Below are 18,332 nucleotides of genomic sequence, written 5' to 3'. Positions count from 1 at the left end.
CTGGGCGGTCTGTGTCGAGGGGGCATGAGTTGCTGAGCAGTGCCAGGGGGGAGGAAGGTGCGTGAAATGGTCCAGAAATCCAAACATCTGTTTGTCATGTCTGTTCCTCTTTCCCCAGCTGTGACACAGGCTATAAACACGGGAACCTGTTCATGTCCTTCCGGAGCATGTTCCAAGATGTCCGAGACGCCATGGACTATGTCCACCTCTCGGTGAGCACCGTAGGGTGGGCAGTGAGGGGTGGGCATGGAGCATGGAGAGTGACAAGGGAGCATCACCCACCTTTAGAAAACTTGGCCTCTGCCAACCTTCCCCAACCTGGCGCCCTCCAGATGTTTTAGACCTTGGCTTCCACCAGCCCGAATCCTCTCAAGATCTCATCAAAAGGTGTTTGATTAATGGCTGGTGCTTTCATGTCATGCCAGGATCTGTGCTGGGGGGGGGGTCTGGGGAAGCCCCGAGGATGCCCTGCCGGCAGCCCCCAAAGCCTTGCCTTATCGCTGGCTAGAGTGGGGGGTCCTGATGACCTCTTTGTATCTTCGTCTACTAGGGCTCCCTCAAGGAGAAGACGCTGGAGAATCTGGAGAAATACGTGGTCAAAGACGTGAGTGTTGACCAGGCCTAGGTGCAGAATTGCTGCCAGACAGGAAGCTTTCTTTGGGGCTGGGGGTCTCCCAAGACCGGTGTTTGTGTGTGTGTGTGTGTGTGTGTGTGTGTGTGTGTATAAGGGGAAGCCAGAACAAATTACAGTCTTACCTCGGGTTACGTACGCTTTGGGTTGCGTACTTTTTGGGTTACGAACTCTGCTACCCCAGAAGCGCAACCCGAAGCGTGCGCGATTCATGCATGCGCAGAAGCGTTTTCGCGGTATGCGCAGAAGCGATTTTTTGAGTTTTAAAAAATTATTTGGGTTATGTCCTTTTCGGGTTACTTACTGTAACCCGGAATGAATTAAGGACGTAACCCGGGGTACCACTGTACTGGGGTCCACCAGTCCAGAAGGGGGCCTGGGGCCAGACTATCTTGCCTATGTTTTATGCAATTCTTAACCAAACGTATATTCTCTGTCCGATGCACACATAGTTCTATATAGTGGCTTGCAAACTTGTGCTGTGGACCGAGCATTTCTGACTCTCTGTGAATGTTCACTTCTGTACTTTGACAGTATGAAACCGCAGCCTCGCCTTGTTACGCACAGCTGCATTTGTAGTGCACACCCTGCGAATGCAACACGTTGTTCTGCGTTATACACCCAAGTTTAGCAGCTGATGTGTACGGTTAGTTCAGCAAGGATTGTGTGGGTGCCTGCATTATTGCTGTTGGTCATTGGGCTCTCAGTATTCTCAACAGCCACCAATCCATACCCTCCAACGTTTCTCCGATGAAAATAGGGACGTCCCATTCCATAACGATAATTTTCCTATTTCTACCCCACACATCTTGTTGGGTTGCCGCAGCCGCTCTGGGCAGCTTCCAACATATATAAAAACATTAAACATTAAAAAAAACTTCCCTCTACAGGATTGCCTTCAGATGGCTCAGGGGAAGGATAACTCCATACCCCCCAACATTTCTCCAATGAAAACAGGTACATCCTAAGGAAAAGTGAGGGACGCGGTTGGCGCTGTGGTCTAAATCACTGAGCCTAGGGCTTGCTGATCAGAAGGTCGGCAGTTCAAATCCCCGCGATGGGCTGAGCTCCCGTTGCTCGGTCCCAGCTCCTGCCTACCTAGCAGTTCGAAAGCACGTCAAAAATGCAAGTAGATAAATAGGTACCACTCTGGCGGGAAGGTAAACGGCGTTTCCGTGCGCTGCTCTGGTTCACCAGAAGCGGCTTAGTCATGCTGGCCACATGACCCGGAAGCTGTACGCCGGCTCCCTTGGCCAGTAACGTGAGATGAGCGCCGCAACCCCAGAGTCGGACACGACTGGACCTAATGGTCAGGGGTCCCTTTACCTTTACCTTTAAGGAAAAGTGGGGCATTCCGGGATCAAATCAGAAACCGGGATGCCTTCTTTAAATCAGGGACGCCCCTGGAAAATGGGGACACTTGAAGGGTCTGCCAGTATTATCATATTTATTATTTACAACAAAGTTGAGATCTTGCATTTATTTTATATCCCTTGTAAAGATTTTTTAGCTGGCCTGCCATTGCTGGGCAGGGACCCATGCGCAGCTTGTTTTCACTGGGACCCAAATCTGCTCCCAGTGGCTCTGGGTGCTCCCCCCCAGGCCACAGCCTCTTTCTCTTCACCAGGGGAGCTCCAGGAGTGCGAGGTAGCTTCCGGCTCGGCAGCTGCAGCTGTCGGTGCAATTCCATTTTTCAAATTTCCTGTGCTCGGTCGTACTTCAGCAGCTGTTGACAAAGAATCTGGGGAGCGCGGATCCTTCCCCAAGGTCATTTCGGCCAGAGGAACCAGGGGGCTGAGCGACAAGTCCAGAAGTCCCTAGTTCGAATCTCGTCTCTGCCCTGACTTCACCAAAAGGGGGTGGAGCTTAGGCAAGCCCCTCCCACACAGCCTCAACCTTCCCTTCTGCAATATGGGGTAATAATACTCACCCTGCTGGGCGTTGCAAGGATTACATCAATCCATTGAACGTAAAGCCCTTTGATCACGCCAACGGAATTGGCAAATCCTAAGTCAGGGGTCCCAGGCGGGACCCAGGTGGCACTGTGGGTTAAACCACAGAGCCTAGGGCTTGCTGATCAGAAGGTCGGCGGTTCGAATCCCTGCCACGGGGTGAGCTCCCGTTGCTCGGTCCCTGCTCCTGCCCACCTAGCAGTTCAAAAGCACGTCAAAGTGCAAATAGATAAATAGGTACCGCTCCGGCGGGAAGGTAAAGGGTGTTTCCGTGCGCTGCTCTGCTTCGCCAGAAGTGGCTTACTCATGCTGGCCACATGACCCGGAAGCTGTCTACGGACAACTGCTGGCTCCCTCGGCCTATAGAGCAAGATGAGCACCGCAACCCCAGAGTCGGACACGACTGGACCTCTGATGGTCAGGGGTACCTTTACCTTTACCTTTAAGTCAGGGGTCAGCAAACTTTTTCAGCAGGGGGCCGGTCCACTGTCCCTCAGACCTTGTGGGGGGGGCGGACTATATTTTGAAAAAAAAATGAACGAATTCCTATGCCCCACAAATAACCCACAGATGCATTTTAAATAAAAGCACACATTCTACTCGTGTAAAAACACCAGGCAGGCCCCACAAATAACCCAGAGATGCATTTTAAATAAAACGATGCATTCTACTCATGTAAAAACATGCTGATTCCAGCACCATAATTCAAAAGCATCAATTCTTCGACGATCAGCCTTCTTTATGGTCCAGCTCTCACTTCCACACATCAGCCCTGGAGCAGGAACTGGCAAGCCACTCCAGTATCCCTGCCAAGAAAACTCCATGGACAAAATAAAATAAAAAATTCTTTCCAGTAGCACCTTAGAGACCAACTAAGTTTGTTCTTGGTATGAGCTTCCGTGTGCATGCAGAAGGTATCTGAAGAAGTGTGCATGCACACGAAAGCTCATACCAAGAACAAACTTAGTTGGTCTCTAAGGTGCTACTGGAAAGAATTTTTTTATTTTATTTTGTTTTGACTATGGCAGACCAACACGGCTACCCACCTGTAACTGGATCCATGGACAAAGACAACAAGCTGTTGTGGCTTGTAGCCATCAATAGCCCTCTCCTCCTTCATGAATTGGTCTGTTCCCCCCTGAGGTCTTGCTGCCTGCCTTCTTCATTTCCTCCTGCCTTGCTTCTACAGCCACGGGTGTCTCTCCTACTGAGCCGCATGAAGGACCACGGGAAGGTCTTTTTGGCCACCAACAGCGACTACACCTACACAGACGTAAGTAAGCCCCACCCCACGGCTCACTGAGGGCGGATAGGTGCACCTCTGTCCTCCCCACTTTGTGTCTGGCTCCACCCACAGAGAGGAGAAGTGGCCGGCTGCCAGACTTGTGCCAACCCTCATCCCCCCACTTCTGTGGCTCTTCCCCACTGAGCTATCCACCGAGTGCCACTGCCCCACACCATGCCATGGCAAGGCGTTGTTGGCTGGCAGGGGTCAGGAGGGAACCACACAGTCAGAGATGTGATGGCAGCCGGGGTGGCTCCTTTGGAAACGAGGAAGGCGAGCCTGTCTTGGGTTCGAGTTCCTGCAGGAAGCTCCAGTGACATGTGGGTCTGTCCCTTTGCAGGCGATCATGACGTACTTGTTTGACTTCGGAGAAGACGACGTGGTGAGTTGCCGCTTTTCCCGATTGCTAGCTCTCGCCCTTTCTCTTGTTCCCTGCTCCCAAGGACCAGTTGGAAAATTCCCAAGTGGGCCTCATGTGAGGAGAGCATCTTGTCTTCTGCTGGGTGGCAGGAATGGGGGAGATTCCCCTTGGTGGGGTGCTGCCTCATCTGCCTCATGGGTGGGCCAATTCTGGGTTAGAGTGTTGGACTAGGACCTGGGAGACCCCAGGGTTAGAGTCCCCTGCTTGGCCTTGAATGTGTGGGAATGTTGAGGGATGTGGGAGAGGATATATTGTTTTAGATATCCTATCCCAACTTGCGTTTACAAGCTCGATAATATCAGCAGAGCTAACATTCCCTTTTTACCTCACACGCACAGCGGATAATTTGCATAGACTCGCTAGAGTCATAAAAATGTTATCCTGGTGTCTTCCCCTTTTGATCCCTCTTTCAATAAGACACTTCACAGTCTTCGGTCAAGTGAAAAACATTTACTCACAAGTAATCATCTAGTCACACACAGGATCCTAGAGGCAGGCTTAAAAGTTGCTAAACAATATACGTGTGGTGACTTTCTCCTTATGAGAGAAAGTCCCCCTTTTCTACTTTTGGCCTAGTGCCAACGGTACATTTTTAGTAATGCTGCTTTTAAACTGTCAGAGAGAGAGATCAACACGACAACTGACCAGCGACAAAATGGAGCCCGGCCTGAGTTACAGTTGGCCGCTCCCAACTGTGGAGTTCCATATAAGGAAGTTTTGTCTCAGTCCAGGAAGACAGGAAGTTCCGGCTTGAGGACTAAGACAACCTTCTAGAAAAAGTTGGGTTTGACTGCCCCTGTTCTTTTTACATCCCACAGAATGAATCTGTCACTGGGTGTGGCATTCTATCTCAGCCTGACCTACCTCACAGGGTTGTTGTGAGGATCAAATGGGGAGGCGGAGATGGAAAGGTGGAATACATATGTAATAAATAAACCAATAAGCTTCCAGACTCAGAGGCCAGCCTCTTCCCAACAAAGACCCCCTCCCTCCCAGCTGCCCTGATTTTTCCTGTCCCCCAGCAGGAAGCACCCCAGTGCCGCCCCTGGCGCTCCTACTTCGACCTGATTGTGGTGGACACTCGCAAGCCCCTCTTCTTCGCGGAGGGCACTGTCCTTCGGCAGGTCAACACGGTAAGTGCCCTTTTGGTGCCAGCTGGGAGGCTGGATGGGGGTAGAGGCATTGCAGGGGGTTGGACTAGATGGCCACTGGGGGGACTCTTCCAGCTCTACAGTTCTATGATTCTAGGAAGTGCTTCCCCATCCAGAATCGAGGCAGGATTGGGTGGGATGGGGCCTGACCTGAACAGAAGTTGTCCTGCCTGCTTGGATGGACCAAGCCCCTCTTAGAGAAGTTTCTAGAGCAGAACACATGGACAAAGGCAATTCCTATTGCTGTCGGGGGGGGGGGTGCTTTAGCTTGGGTTCCTGCACTGCAGGGGGTAGGACTAGATGACCGCTGAGGATCCCTTCTCAACTCTACAATTATGTGATCCCACGCTGAGCAGCTGGGAAGCCGGTCACCCTGCCTTCCAGCTTCCCTCATTCCTCTCCTGCCTGACATAACTCCCTGTCTTTTTTTCTCAGGACACAGGGAAGCTGCGGATCGGTACCTACACAGGACCCCTTCAACACTGCGCTGTCTATTCGGGAGGTAAAGCCTGCACCAAAAGCTATAGTCCACGTTGGGAAAACTGCCTGGCCTTTAAAAGAACCCTCCTTGTTAGCCAGACGTGGGCTGCCGCAGAAGGGAAACGGAGCCACAGGGAGTGGCGTGAATCCATCAGGTCTGGACTCTGTCGGCTCTTCTCTTTTCAGGCTCTTCAGACATGGTGTGTGACCTTTTGGGAGTGAAGGGCAAGGACATCTTGTACATCGGAGACCACATATTTGGGGACATTCTCAAATCCAAGAAGAGGCAGGGGTGGAGGACCTTCCTGGTGGTCCCCGAGCTGGCCAAGGAGCTGCAAGTCTGGACAGAGAAAAGCGGTGAGGAGGAAGGTTTCAGTGGGTGGAGGCAGGCTTCTCTCACCCCATGCGTGTCTTTGCAATGACCCAGAGAGCACTGACAGCACTGAACAGAAGTTTATTAAATTTGTGAGGTCCATGCCTTTACACAAAATACCATATAACATTATTAAAAAGGATAAACAATAAAATTATTAAAATAAGTTAAAATTCATGCCGCGCTGTCCCAGCAAAGGAGACAGAACCCAAATCCCCCCACCATACAGGAAAGAGGATACAACAACAGGTTAGGAGGGCGATGGAGGGGCCCTCCCTACATCATCCATGAACCCCACCCGTAGTTTTCATAGCCCTCGCCACAAAGACCGCTACCACGTGGGAAATCCGCGGGTCAGCGTCCACCAGCAGAAACTTTACTTGGTCCCCAAGAGTTGACTATTGATTTGGGAATAGTTTGTAAGATCACATCCCCGAAGGCCGAGTAGATGGGACAGTGCAACAAATAATGTGTGAGATCCTCTTTGGTTCTCATGTGACAAGGACATATAAGGTGCTCTACCGGGATTTTTGCAAATCTGCCTGACAGATAGGCCGTAGGGATAGTATGAAAACACCACCAGCCAGATTCTTTGCACAGTGCCTTGTTAATCTCTGGAACTCCTTCCCGCAGGAGTCAGTGCTGGCTAGGAACTTGGATAGCTTTCAAAGAGGATCAGACAAACTCGTGGAGGAGGAGTGGGCTATTGATGGCTCCTAGCCAGGATGGCTCTGCTCTACCTCCACGGTCAGAGGCAACAATTTTTCTGAATACCAGTTGCTGGAAACCACAGAATAGGAGAATCCTGCTGGTGGTCTTCATCTGGTTGGCTACTGTGAGATGAGGATGCTGGACTAGATGGGCCATTGGACTGATCCAGCAGCCTCTTCTTAAGTCCTCTGCCCTCCCATGGTTAAGGGGTTGTCCCAGCCCATCCTACCTCCAGATCTTGGCTCCGATCCGTTTACTGGTGCCCAAAACCCAGGGACGTCTTATTTCCTAGATGTGTTTCAGAGAGCTTTGCTACTTGCAGATACCAAGAATCTAAAGACCCACCTCACCCCCCAGTCCTAAGAGGATGAGCTGGCAGCACCTCCATTTCAGAAGCCACACTTAAAGAATGTCCATTTCCCTCCTTCACAGAACTTTTTGAAGAGCTGCGGAGCCTGGACATCTTCTTGGCTGAGCTGTACCAGTAAGTCAGGATTCTTGCCCATTAGCACTTTGCCTGGGTGCTGCCTGTTGTGTGCACATGAGAAATTTGCAAGGAACCCACGTTTCGTATTGCATGTCGATATCCCGACCCCTCCCGTGAATAAATAAGACACAAGACACCGTAAAAAAGGTTAAATGGACAATAAAAGGCCACAACTTTATTGGTTCCGGATGTTGAGCGGTATTGGCTTTAGGCATTGGATCTAACTAGACTATATCCGACTCCAGTACGACGTGCTGGCAGTCCAGGAAGGGATAACCACTGTTGGGTGAGCCCTTGCTGCTGCACATCAGCTAAGGACTCACCCTGTGATCACCGATCTGGGGCGTGCCTTAGGCACTCACCACCCACGGCTCCGGTCACGGACACGCCCCCCGGACTCCTTTACGAAGTACCATTCAGCACTTGGGGGGAGGTGTTGGCCCGTCCCCCCCACCTCCTAACCTTCCTGACCTTATCCAATGCCTAACCGCCAAACCAAAGTTGTGACGAGTTGCTACGAGGTAGGCGAAAACCACAAGGCGGAGCCAATTTGCCAGGTGGAAAAATTCCTACCAGGCCCCTCAACGGCGACCAACCGCGGTCCATAGCAAGGTCAAGGAAAACCTAGCCTAAAGGGAGGGTGGGAAGGGAAAGCAGGAATGGACGGGAGCCCAGGAAAAGAGGGTGAGCTCTGGCTTCGAGCCCACTTAAGTGCAGTGGGCACGCCCTAGCCGGCTGCACCGGTTGGTCAGCCAGCTGGGCACCGCACCCAGAGCTCACCCAATAGCGCCAGGGAATGCAAGCATCCCCTGTGCACATGGAGGGCTCGTGCTAACTGCAACCCCCCCTCCTTTCTAAGGGCGGAAGGGGCTTTACTAGAAGAGAAACTTTGTTTTTAAAAAAACGAACAAGATTCTGGATGTGGAGTCGTTGCCAGGGAGAGCTGCCTCTATGGGAGGCGTTGCCACGGCTGGAACTGGACTGGAAGCAGTGGCGTAGGAAGGGGGGGCGAAGGGGGCGGGGTGTCCCAGGTTCCAGGCTGGAGGGGTGACACTCTGGGCAGCCCCCCCCCCCCGCGTGACACCCAAGCCGAGCCCCACGGACGCCGGGGAAAAGCCACGCTCGGCGCCGCCACGGGGCTCGCAAACCTGCTCAGCGCGTGCTTTGCTATTTCCGGCTCGGGCGGAGGCGAGGGGCGGAGCCGCCCCTCGCCTCCGCCCGAGCCGGAAATAGCAAAGCGTGCACCGAGCAGGTTAGCCGTTGGCGTGCGCTTTGCTGCTTGGGCTGCGGGCGGAGGCAAGCTGCGGGCCAAGCCCCGCCCCTCCCCTCCGCCTGCAGCCCGAGCGGGAAGGAATGGGAACAAAGCGCCGAGCGGGCGCCACTCGGCGCATTGCTTCGTTCCTTCCCGCGGCGCTCGGGCTGTGGGCGGAGGGAAGGGGCGGGCCTCTTTTGGGCCGCTGATGCCGCTCCCTGGCTTGCCTCTGCTCGGTAGCGCGCATGCGCAACGTCGAAGTTGCGTATGCGCACAAGCTGCCCTGGGTGGCGAAGCGGCTTCCTCCGCCCCGCCTGGAAGTGTCCTGCGGTGCCCCCTGCCCTGATTATGGCGATTATAGAATCACAGAATTGTAGAGCTGGTTGGAACCACAGTTAAAGAAGCCCTGGCAGATGGCCATACAGCCTCTGCTTAAAAACGTCCAGCGAAGGAGAGTCCACTAACTTCCAAAGGAGTCCATTCTACGGACAAACAGCTCCTACCCTCAGGAAGTTCTTCCTGATGCTTGGTCGTAATCTCCTTCCTTGTCATTTGAATCCATTGGTTCAAGACTTACCCTCTGGAGCAGCAGAAAACAAGCTTGCACCACTTTCTATGGGACAGCCCTGAAGGTACTTAAAGATGGCAATCAGATCCTCTTTGTTTGCGTATTTCGAGCATCTTTTTGTTGTCCTTCAGGCAAAAAGAATGGGCTTACATACAGTAAAAACAAGACAGTCCATACTTGCAGGCTTACAATTAAAAAAAATATTCCTGTGATAAACAAAGGAAAAACGACGGAGAGGGAATAGGAAAGCCAACATGAAAATTCAGGCACCAAGTTCAAAACAGCTGTTCCTACAATCCCCAGCTTGTACTGGTCAAGGGGCAAGGAAGTGCCGGGTGGAACTGGGCCCCCAGCAAATCTTTAGGCAGGCAATGTGACCTCCACACAGAAGGGATTCAGGTGGGATTTTGAGCACAGGTCTCTTCTTTACCCCCCCCTCCAGGCACCTGGACAGTGGGAGCAACGAACGGCCGGACATCAGCTCCATCAAGAAGCGGATCCAGGTATTTCCCCCCCCCTCACCCTGGTTCCCAAGCAGCATCTTGGCCTATGGCCTTACTGAGCCCATCACTCAAGCCTTTGGGCTGCTGGTCAAGGCTTCTGGGGTCAGAGCTCAGACTCACTCAGAAATAAATCCATTTAGGGCTTGCTTAGTAGGCAGCAGAGCTGGCTAAAGAATGGATGCCCAGTAGCGTCTTCCTCTTGGTTCCTACCTGGGGGGCTATGACGACAGGCCGCAGGTGACAAGCAACAGGTGTAACCAGTGGCGTAGCAAGCCTCTGCGCTGCTGGGGGCGACGGCGGCGCAGAGGCACCTCCAGCTACTCAGCAGCCCTCTGCCTGAGTGATAATCTCTGGCATCCTGATACCTGAGTGCCAGACAAAAGGGTGTGATTAACTTGCCTGGGAAATAGGGAAATGTAAATATCTTTTGCTTCACTTGATGGGTTTTTGGTAGAGGGCAAGAGGAGGCAGGGGGCAGGATCCAGGATGCTCAGATCACTGCTACCAAACCCTCCCAATTTGTTATGTATGGAGGGGTGGTCTTGAGCTGGAGGGGGGGGGCAATTTCAAAAGTCTATATAGGAGCTTGCGCGCCATTGTTAGGGGTCTTTTTGCTTGCAAAACACCCTGCTGCAGCAGTTTTCTAATAAAGGGCTATCGCCTTGCTTTGGGAGATTCTGTATCATCTCTCTTTGTTCTTAGGTGCTCTTGATAGGAGGGGAGCCCTGCTGAGGCTCTCCCTCGGGTTCGTGGACTCCCTTCTGGGGCCGAACCGAATTTTTATTACACTATATTGAAGACCTTAGAATTCCTATGACAACCCTCTTAGGATGGAGCGTGGGGCTGGCTACTATGGGGACAGGATGCTAGAGCAGATAGGCCATTGGCCTGATCCAGCAAGCTGTTCTTATGTTCTTATGCTAGGCCAAATCAGCACAATAGCACAGATAGAAGTTGCCTTTGGGTGGGGGTGCACTAGGTAAAATATTTTTATTTTACCTAGAGGCACTGCATTGTGATTCCAAAAGCGGTTCCGTCAGAGCCCACCAAGTTTGTGTTTAGCTTGATTTAAAAATCAAATAAAAGAATGGAGTAGTTTTTTTAAAAAAAAGATTAAAAGTAGTGCAGGATATCTGGTGGGCCAGCCTTTTGGAAGGCACCCTCGAGAGCTATAGCTCTCCCCATGTCCACTTTCCCCCCCAAGCCCCGAAAAAGGTAAGCCACCCCCGCCCTGGTTTTAGGAGGCCGCAGAGAGGTCTGCTCACGTAGCACAGATTATTCAGGCAGTCGGGGAAACATGGGCTAGAACCGCCGGATTCAGAACATTGCAACACAAGCTCGCCGCAGAGGAAAGTTTGTTTTTCTTCTCAGGCCCTTGAGCGCTGCAATCCAGCTGACCACAGCTGGTTTTGCAACAACCTGAGGGGGTTACTCCAACTTTAATTACGCCCCTCTCTGTTTCCTGTGTTAAAAGTTAACCAATCCTGATAAGAGACTTCTGGGTTTGTTTGTTTTTTTAAATGTTCTGTTATAGAGAAGTGGTTCCCAAACATTTGTGGGCCATTGCCCCCTTGGTTCCATATTATTCAGAATTGTATTTTGCACACCCTGTTATGGAAGATAACACAGTAAAATTCAGAACAGGAAGAATGAATCGCGCATTTATTCAAAACCCAATCAGAACAGCTTTTGATTAAGGAAGTCAACAAAAGTGATGAACTTGATCAAGTGATACCAGCTTTTTGAAATATGATAGTCATTTATACCTCCAGCTGCCCCGCCCCCCCAGGTCATCCTATGACCCCAGTGGGTGCTACAACCCAAGTTGGGAACTCTGTTATGGAGTTGTTATAAGAATTTACAATTCTTATATATATATATTATAATTGTTATTAATTTTCCAAGCAAACAGGCCACATGTCTGAGGCAGACAGGTCTCACACCATTTTGACTCTCAAAATGACCAAATGTTTACCAAATGGGTCTCTGCAAGGAAGGAGGGGTGAGGGATCTAATTGTCCCAGGAATTACCTGTACATTGGTTCTCAAACTCAATCCGTTCTGGAAGTTCGTTTGACTTCCAAAACGTTTGAAAACTAAGGCGCGGCTTCGGATTGGCCCCGGAAACCATGCCAACAGCCGAAACGGACGTTCGGCTTCCGAAAAACGTTCATAAACTGGAACACTTACTTCTGGGTTTGCAGCATTTGGGAGTCGATTTGTTCGTCAACTAAGCTGTTCGGAAACCAAGGTACCGCTGTACTGAAAATTCCCCTGGCACCTGGACATTGGGGGTGGGGTGGGGTGGGGTGAGGGAGCATTAAATGTTGTCCTGTTTTGAAAGTCACGGGAGAAAATGAGGAAGAATACACAATTAAGGGTTCAATGCAAAAACTTAAAATATTAGTCTGTACTGACTGACTGCCGAATAATTTTTATTGATTGAAAATATTAGTCGGAGCAGCCACACATCACTTCAACTGCTGTTAAGGTTTCCCATTTCCTACCTGCTGAGAAACCTCATCATCTGTGAACCACCCTAGGACCTGCGGGTATAGGGTGGTATACAAATTTTTTTTGGGAGAAAAGCAATGACAAACCTAGACAGCATCTTAAAAAGCAAAGACATCACTCTGCCGACAAAGGTCCGTATAGTTAAAGCTATGGTTTTCCCAGTAGTAATGTACGGAAGTGAGAGCTGGACCATAAAGAAGGCTGATCGCCGAAGAATTGATGCTTTTGAATTATGGTGCTGGAGGAGACTCTTGAGAGTCCCATGGACTGCAAGAAGATCAAACCTATCCATTCTCAAAGAAATCAGCCCTGAGTGCTCACTAGAAGGACAGATCCTGAAGTTGAGGCGCCAGTACTTTGGCCACCTCATGAGAAGAGAAGACTCCCTGGAAAAGACCCTGATGTTGGGAAAGATGGAGGGCACAAGGAGAAGGGGACGACAGAGGATGAGATGGTTGGACAGTGTTCTCGAAGCTACTAACATGAGTTTGGCCAAACTGCGAGAGGCAGTGAAGGATAGGCGTGCCTGGCATGCTCTGGTCCATGGGGTCACGAAGAGTCGGACACGACTGAACGACTGAACAACAACAACAACAAATTTTAATAATAATAATAATAATAATAATAATAATAATAATAATAATAATAATTTGGTAAAACTTGCAAACTAGAAAAAGCTACCTCACGTGTGGAGCAAGACCAGCATGATGGGTCTTTTGCCAAGAAGCTGCCACCATCGGTGAGCTTTCTTGCTTGTAGGATCTGCTGAGTTCTTCAGGGACACTTCCCGGTTGAGGGAGTTGGGGACGTTTAGCCCGGCGAAGACTGAGAGGTGACGTGATAGTCATCTTCAAATACCTGACGGGCTCTCAAGTGGAAGACGGAGCGAGCTTGTTTTGTGCTGCTTCAGAGGGGTGGACCCGAACTGATGGATTCAAATTGCATGAAAGGAGATTCTGACTCAACAGTAGGAATAACTTTCTGGTGGCAAGAGCCGTTTGCCTGTGGAACGGATGACCTTGGAAGGTGGTGGACTCTCCTTCATTGGAGGTTTTGGATGGCCATCGGTCAGGGATTCATGCATTTCAGGAACCAGATGACTTTTGGCGTCCCTTCCAACTCTACAACTCTAAGATTCACTTGGGCTTTGATTTGCAAAAGTCCACAATGTACAGATGGTAGAATTGGAAGTTGTGGCCGCATCTCGCACAAAGCATTTGTGTTGCCACCACAGAGAGACGGTGTGTGTGTGTGTGTGTGTGTGTGTCCTCCTCTCCCCTGACAAAGGTCATAAAACCAAAATGGGGTACCTGGTTGCCACGACCCCACCTCCCAAGCCTAGGTTTCTCCGCTTCCATCCTTGCCCCCTGACTGAGCAGGGACTCTTCTTCTCTTGCAGAAAGTCACCCACGAGATGGACATGTGCTACGGGAAGATGGGGAGCCTCTTCCGCTGTGGCTCCCGCCAGACCCTCTTTGCCAACCAGCTGATGCGCTACGCAGACCTTTATGCCGCCTCGTTCATCAACTTCCTCTATTACCCTTTCAGCTACCTTTTCCGGGCACCACCTACCCTGGTATGTGGGTAGGGCACCCTGGGGCAGGAGATGGGTGTGTGTTTGTGTGTGTGGACCTGCCTCTTGGCCCAGGGAAAGGGCTGAGGATTAGACAAATTCAGGGAGCAGAGGGCTATCGATGGCTGCTAGTCCTGTTGGCTGTATTCTGCCATCATAGTTGGGGGCAACAATGCTTCTGAATGCCAGTTTCTGGAAACCACATGGCGGGAGGGGAGAGGGATTCCCACTGGGGCATCTGGTTGGCCACTGTGAGAACAGGATCCTGTACTAGATGGGGCCCTTTCGGCCTGATCCAGCAGGGCTCCTCCAATGTTCTTACATCACAGGCTTTCTCCATGGAAGAGACTCTTCCTCTAAGCTGGCGGGGGGACGGGACAAGACGAGAGGGGTAACCGTCTAGCCTTCCTGCGCAGGCTCGCAGCTTCTGGCCATGCTCTGCAGGAGCTTCGCTTTTTTTTTTCTCCTCTGGGAGGCTGGGTCTGCCTCCTGGTGCCCACCCCTGACAGTCGCATGACAATTCTTGCCCCTCCAGATGCCCCATGAATCCACCGTGGAGCACACCCGGGTGGAGTTCAGCGAGATGGGTCTCCTGGCAGGGCATGTGATGCCCCTACACAGGCCGCTGCAGGTGAGACTCTCTCTGCTCTTCTGCTGTCCCACACCCCCCCTGCATTCTTCCCCCTTTCCCTCCCGTGGTTTTTGGCAGCCCTCTACTGACATCCACATTGGCACACTGAAAATGGCTTCAGGTTCCAGTTAGTCATTGCCAATACAGTGGTACCTTGGTTCTCAAACTTAATCAGTTCCGGATGTCCGTTCCAAAACCAAGGCACGCAATCAGTCGGTAGCTGAACTGGGTAATAATCAGCCAGTTCACAAAAACGCAAAGTACCGTATTTTTTGCTCCATAAGACACACTTTTTCCCTCCTGAAAAGTAAGGGGAAATATCTGTGCGTCTTATGGAGCGAATGGTGGTCCCTGGAGCTGAATTGCCCAGGGGCCAAAAGAGGATCATGCTTTTTATTTTACAAAGAGAAAAGGGGGTGTTGAAAGGACCCCGCTCAGCAGCTGATCAGCAAGAGATCGGGAGAGAGATAAGAGTCCCGGCTCCCTTTCAGCCCTGCCCCCTCCATTGTTGAATGTGCTGCAGAGGGAGGTTGTTTGTTTCCCCAGCAACATGTGACTGGCTGATTAGATTATCTGTCTGGAAACTGTAGAAAAGGCTCCCTTTCCTTTAGAAGCTGCAGAAATGTGAGTTGAACCCCATAAAAACGGGGCTTTTCCTCTTTGCTTTTCCTCCTTTGCAAAAAAAGCTGCAAAACTTTTAGCTGATCCTCAAAAAAACAGGGTTTTTAGAGGAGGAAAACCAGAATTTTTTTTTTCTGGGTTTCCTCCTCTAAAAATGAGGTGCGCCCTATGGTCCCGTGCGCCCTATGGAGCGAAAAATACGGTAAATAGCAAAAACAGACAGACCTCAGCGTGGCACTCAAAATGGAGCATGTTCGGCTTCTGAAAATAGTTTGCAATCTGGAACACTTACTTTGCAGTTTTGGGGTTCCAAATTGTCTGAGTACCAAGGCGTTTGAGAACCAACGTACCACTGTACTCCTAAAAGCTGCGCCACACTAACTGAAACATGCAAGGGTTTCTGCAGTGCAGGAATATGCAGCTGTCCCCCATGGGGATCGAACCTGCAACCCCGGCATTATCTGCGCCATGCGCTAACCAACTGAGCCATCGTGAAAGGATGGAGCAGAGAGATCTTGACCTCTTGGACATCCAGCACCCGAATACAATGAACACTCCGGGATCCTATGTCCACATCCCATGCCGCTTCTTCAACGGGATGGGGCTGTTCAAATCCTCACTTGGGTGTGAAGCAAACTGGGGTGACCTCGGGACAGTCACTGCCTCTTAGCCTAACCTACCCTCACAGGGATGTTGTTGAGGATAACGTGGGAGAGCTGTGCCACCTTTTCGAGCTCCCTGCAGGAAAAGTGGGATATAAATATAAATAGATATCCAGCTCCCCTCCGACTGTCCCAACAGAGGCCGTGAAAGGAGGGCAGTGGTGGTCGCCACACTCTGCAGGTAGAAAGGGCAGGGTGGGGGAAGCGCCAGGGAAGAGAGCGCCCCTCTGAGGAATGGGCAAACTTGGCACAATGAGCTGCTGGGGTGGAGCACGGGTGCCCCTGCAGTAGAGTGCGCAAGGCACCCACCCAAAAACCGAGGGAGATGGGCAGGCGTGTCTTCTGCCCGCTAGAGAAAACACACAACAGGTCACTAGCTTTTAGATAATTCCGTCCCACAATACAGCCTTATTTCAATTTGCTTGTTGCTGTGAACTAACCTTTAGAGGGCTGCATAGCCTTGAAAGGTGGGTCACAAATACCTACCTAAACAAAGAGGAGAGAAGAAGAAGAAGAAGAGGAGGAGGAGGAGTTTGGATTTGATATCCCACTTTATCACTACCCGAAGGAGTCTCAAAGCGGCTAACATTCTCCTTTCCCTTCCTCCCCCACAACAAACACTCTGTGAGGTGAGTGGGGCTGAGAGACTTCAGAGAAGTCTCAGGAACCACGACAACCAATTCTGAGCTCAGAGAATTGGGTTCCAGCACAAGGGTCATCTAGACCAACCCCCAGGCAATGCTGATTTTCAGCTTTTTTTGCGGGGGGGGGGGGGGGAAGTCCCTGCATTCGGCTGCCATTGTGAGAGAGCCAGTGTGGTGTAGTGGTTAAGAGCGGTAGACTCGTAATCTGGGGAACCGGGTTCGCGTCTCCGCTCCTCCACATGCAGCTGCAGGGTGACCTTGGGCTAGTCACACTTCTCTGAAGTCTCTCAGCCCCACTCACCTCACAGAGTGTTTGTTGTGGGTGAGGAAGGGAAAGGAGAATGTTAGCCGCTTTGAGACTCCTTCGGGTAGTGAAAAGCGGGATATCAAATCCAAACTCTTCTTCTTCTTCTTCCATGTGGCCACTCACATTTTTCCTCCTTGCCCTTCTGCGTGCCTTACCGACCTTTCTAAATGGCCTTGGCCCAGTATACCTGAAGGAGTGTCTCCACCCCCATCGTTCTGCCTGGATACCGAAGGCCTTCTGGCGGTTCCCTCCCTGCGAGAAGTGATGCTACAGGGGACCAGGCGGAGGGCCTTCTCGGTGGTGGCGCCCGCCCGGTGGAACGCCCTCCCATCAGATGTCAAGGAAATAAACAAGTAGCTGACTTTTAGAAGACAACTGAAGGCAGCCCTGTTTAGGGAAGCTTTTAATGTTTGATGTTTTATCCTGAATTTAATATTCTGTTGGGAGCTGCCCCAAGTGGTTGGGGAAACCCAGCCAGATAGGTATAAATAATAAATTTTATTATTATTATTGTTATTACTCTACTCCCACCGATGCCTGAGGGTTACACTTCATGCAACTGGAGTGGATTCGAGTCCAGGAAAGAAACAGCGGAAGTGTTTAGCATGCAACACTTGACTGAGAGCCACTTGAGAGCCAGTGTGGTGTAGTGGTTAAGAGCGGTGGATTCGTAATCTGGTGAACCGGGTTCGCGTCTCCGCTCCTCCACATGCAGCTGCTGGGTGACCTTGGGCTAGTCACACTTCTTTGAAGTCTCTCAGCCCCACTCACCTCACAGAGTGTTTGTTGTGGGGGAGGAAGGGAAAGGAGAATGTTAGCCGCTTTGAGACTCCTTCGGGTAGTGAAAAGTGGGATATCAAATCCAAACTCTTCTTCTTCTTCTTCTGCTGCTGCTGCTGCTGCAAAGGAGCAGCTATGGGGCCTCTCTGAACGCCTGCACCGCTCTTTCCCTGTCCCGCAGAAGCTGCACAACGCTTCCCAGGAAGACACCGATGATGAGCACGACTGAGCCAGACCCCAACGGAGGATGTGGAAGGAAAATCTCGAGTGGGACAAATGCCTTAAGCTGCTAAGAGAGGGGTGGGGGGGAGGAGAGGTCCGCCCCAGACCCTTCTGCTCAACTTCCCAGTGGGTGGCTCCAAGCGGCGGTCATTCCAGGAGGCTTACCCCAAGGGACAGCACCCCATGGCTGCTTTGCGGGGGGCTGGGGAACACCCATCAGCTTTCCAAAATGGGAGCTTTCTGGGGTGCAGCCCCAAGCTTGAGCTCCTTATGGCTGCTTGCTTCAACCACCTCCCCAAAGGGCTTTTGAGATCCCTTCCTATTCCCAAGCACCGCTGCGGTTGTGGGGTCAAGGATTTAAGGGTGAAATCCAGCGTGGCCCTCTGCCGCTGTGCTGGAGGGAAGCCCCTTCTTCCCTCAAGGCTCCAGCCACTAGGCCCACCTGCTCTTCCTAAGACTCAGGAAGTCCTGGGCGGGGCAGAAATCGGGAGATGCTTACAGTAAAGGAGAGGCTCTCTGGTGGGGTTGGAGAAAACCCAAGCCCCTCTTTTGCCTGGGCACCGA

General features: G+C 51.4%; 1 protein-coding gene across 3 annotated transcripts in view; it reads left to right on the top strand.

The window, feature by feature from the left end:
• Positions 1-17,854, top strand: part of LOC117052352 (cytosolic purine 5'-nucleotidase-like) — a 39,959-nt gene extending 22,105 nt beyond the window's left edge. Inside the window, exons 7-18 of one of the 3 annotated variants that reach the window (XM_033159206.1) lie at positions 119-212; positions 551-604; positions 3,773-3,856; positions 4,209-4,250; positions 5,327-5,422; positions 5,876-5,942; positions 6,107-6,277; positions 7,437-7,488; positions 9,754-9,814; positions 13,728-13,904; positions 14,437-14,532; positions 17,728-17,854. In XM_033159206.1, coding sequence (XP_033015097.1) covers positions 119-212; positions 551-604; positions 3,773-3,856; positions 4,209-4,250; positions 5,327-5,422; positions 5,876-5,942; positions 6,107-6,277; positions 7,437-7,488; positions 9,754-9,814; positions 13,728-13,904; positions 14,437-14,532; positions 17,728-17,775 — 1,042 coding nt within the window. In that variant the 3' untranslated portion in view covers positions 17,776-17,854. Of the gene's footprint in view, positions 1-118; positions 213-550; positions 605-3,772; positions 3,857-4,208; positions 4,251-5,311; positions 5,423-5,875; positions 5,943-6,106; positions 6,278-7,436; positions 7,489-9,753; positions 9,815-13,727; positions 13,905-14,436; positions 14,533-17,727 lie in introns of all 3 variants that reach the window. The other 2 variants (XM_033159204.1, XM_033159205.1) reach the window with 2 other exon arrangements.
• Positions 17,855-18,332: the final 478 nt, after the last annotated feature.

This window comes from Lacerta agilis, chromosome 8, assembly GCF_009819535.1.
Source record: "Lacerta agilis isolate rLacAgi1 chromosome 8, rLacAgi1.pri, whole genome shotgun sequence".
Taxonomy (NCBI): Eukaryota; Metazoa; Chordata; class Lepidosauria; order Squamata; family Lacertidae; genus Lacerta; species Lacerta agilis.
Note: the sequence above shows the minus strand (reverse complement) of the source record. Positions and strands in the feature narration are given on the sequence as shown.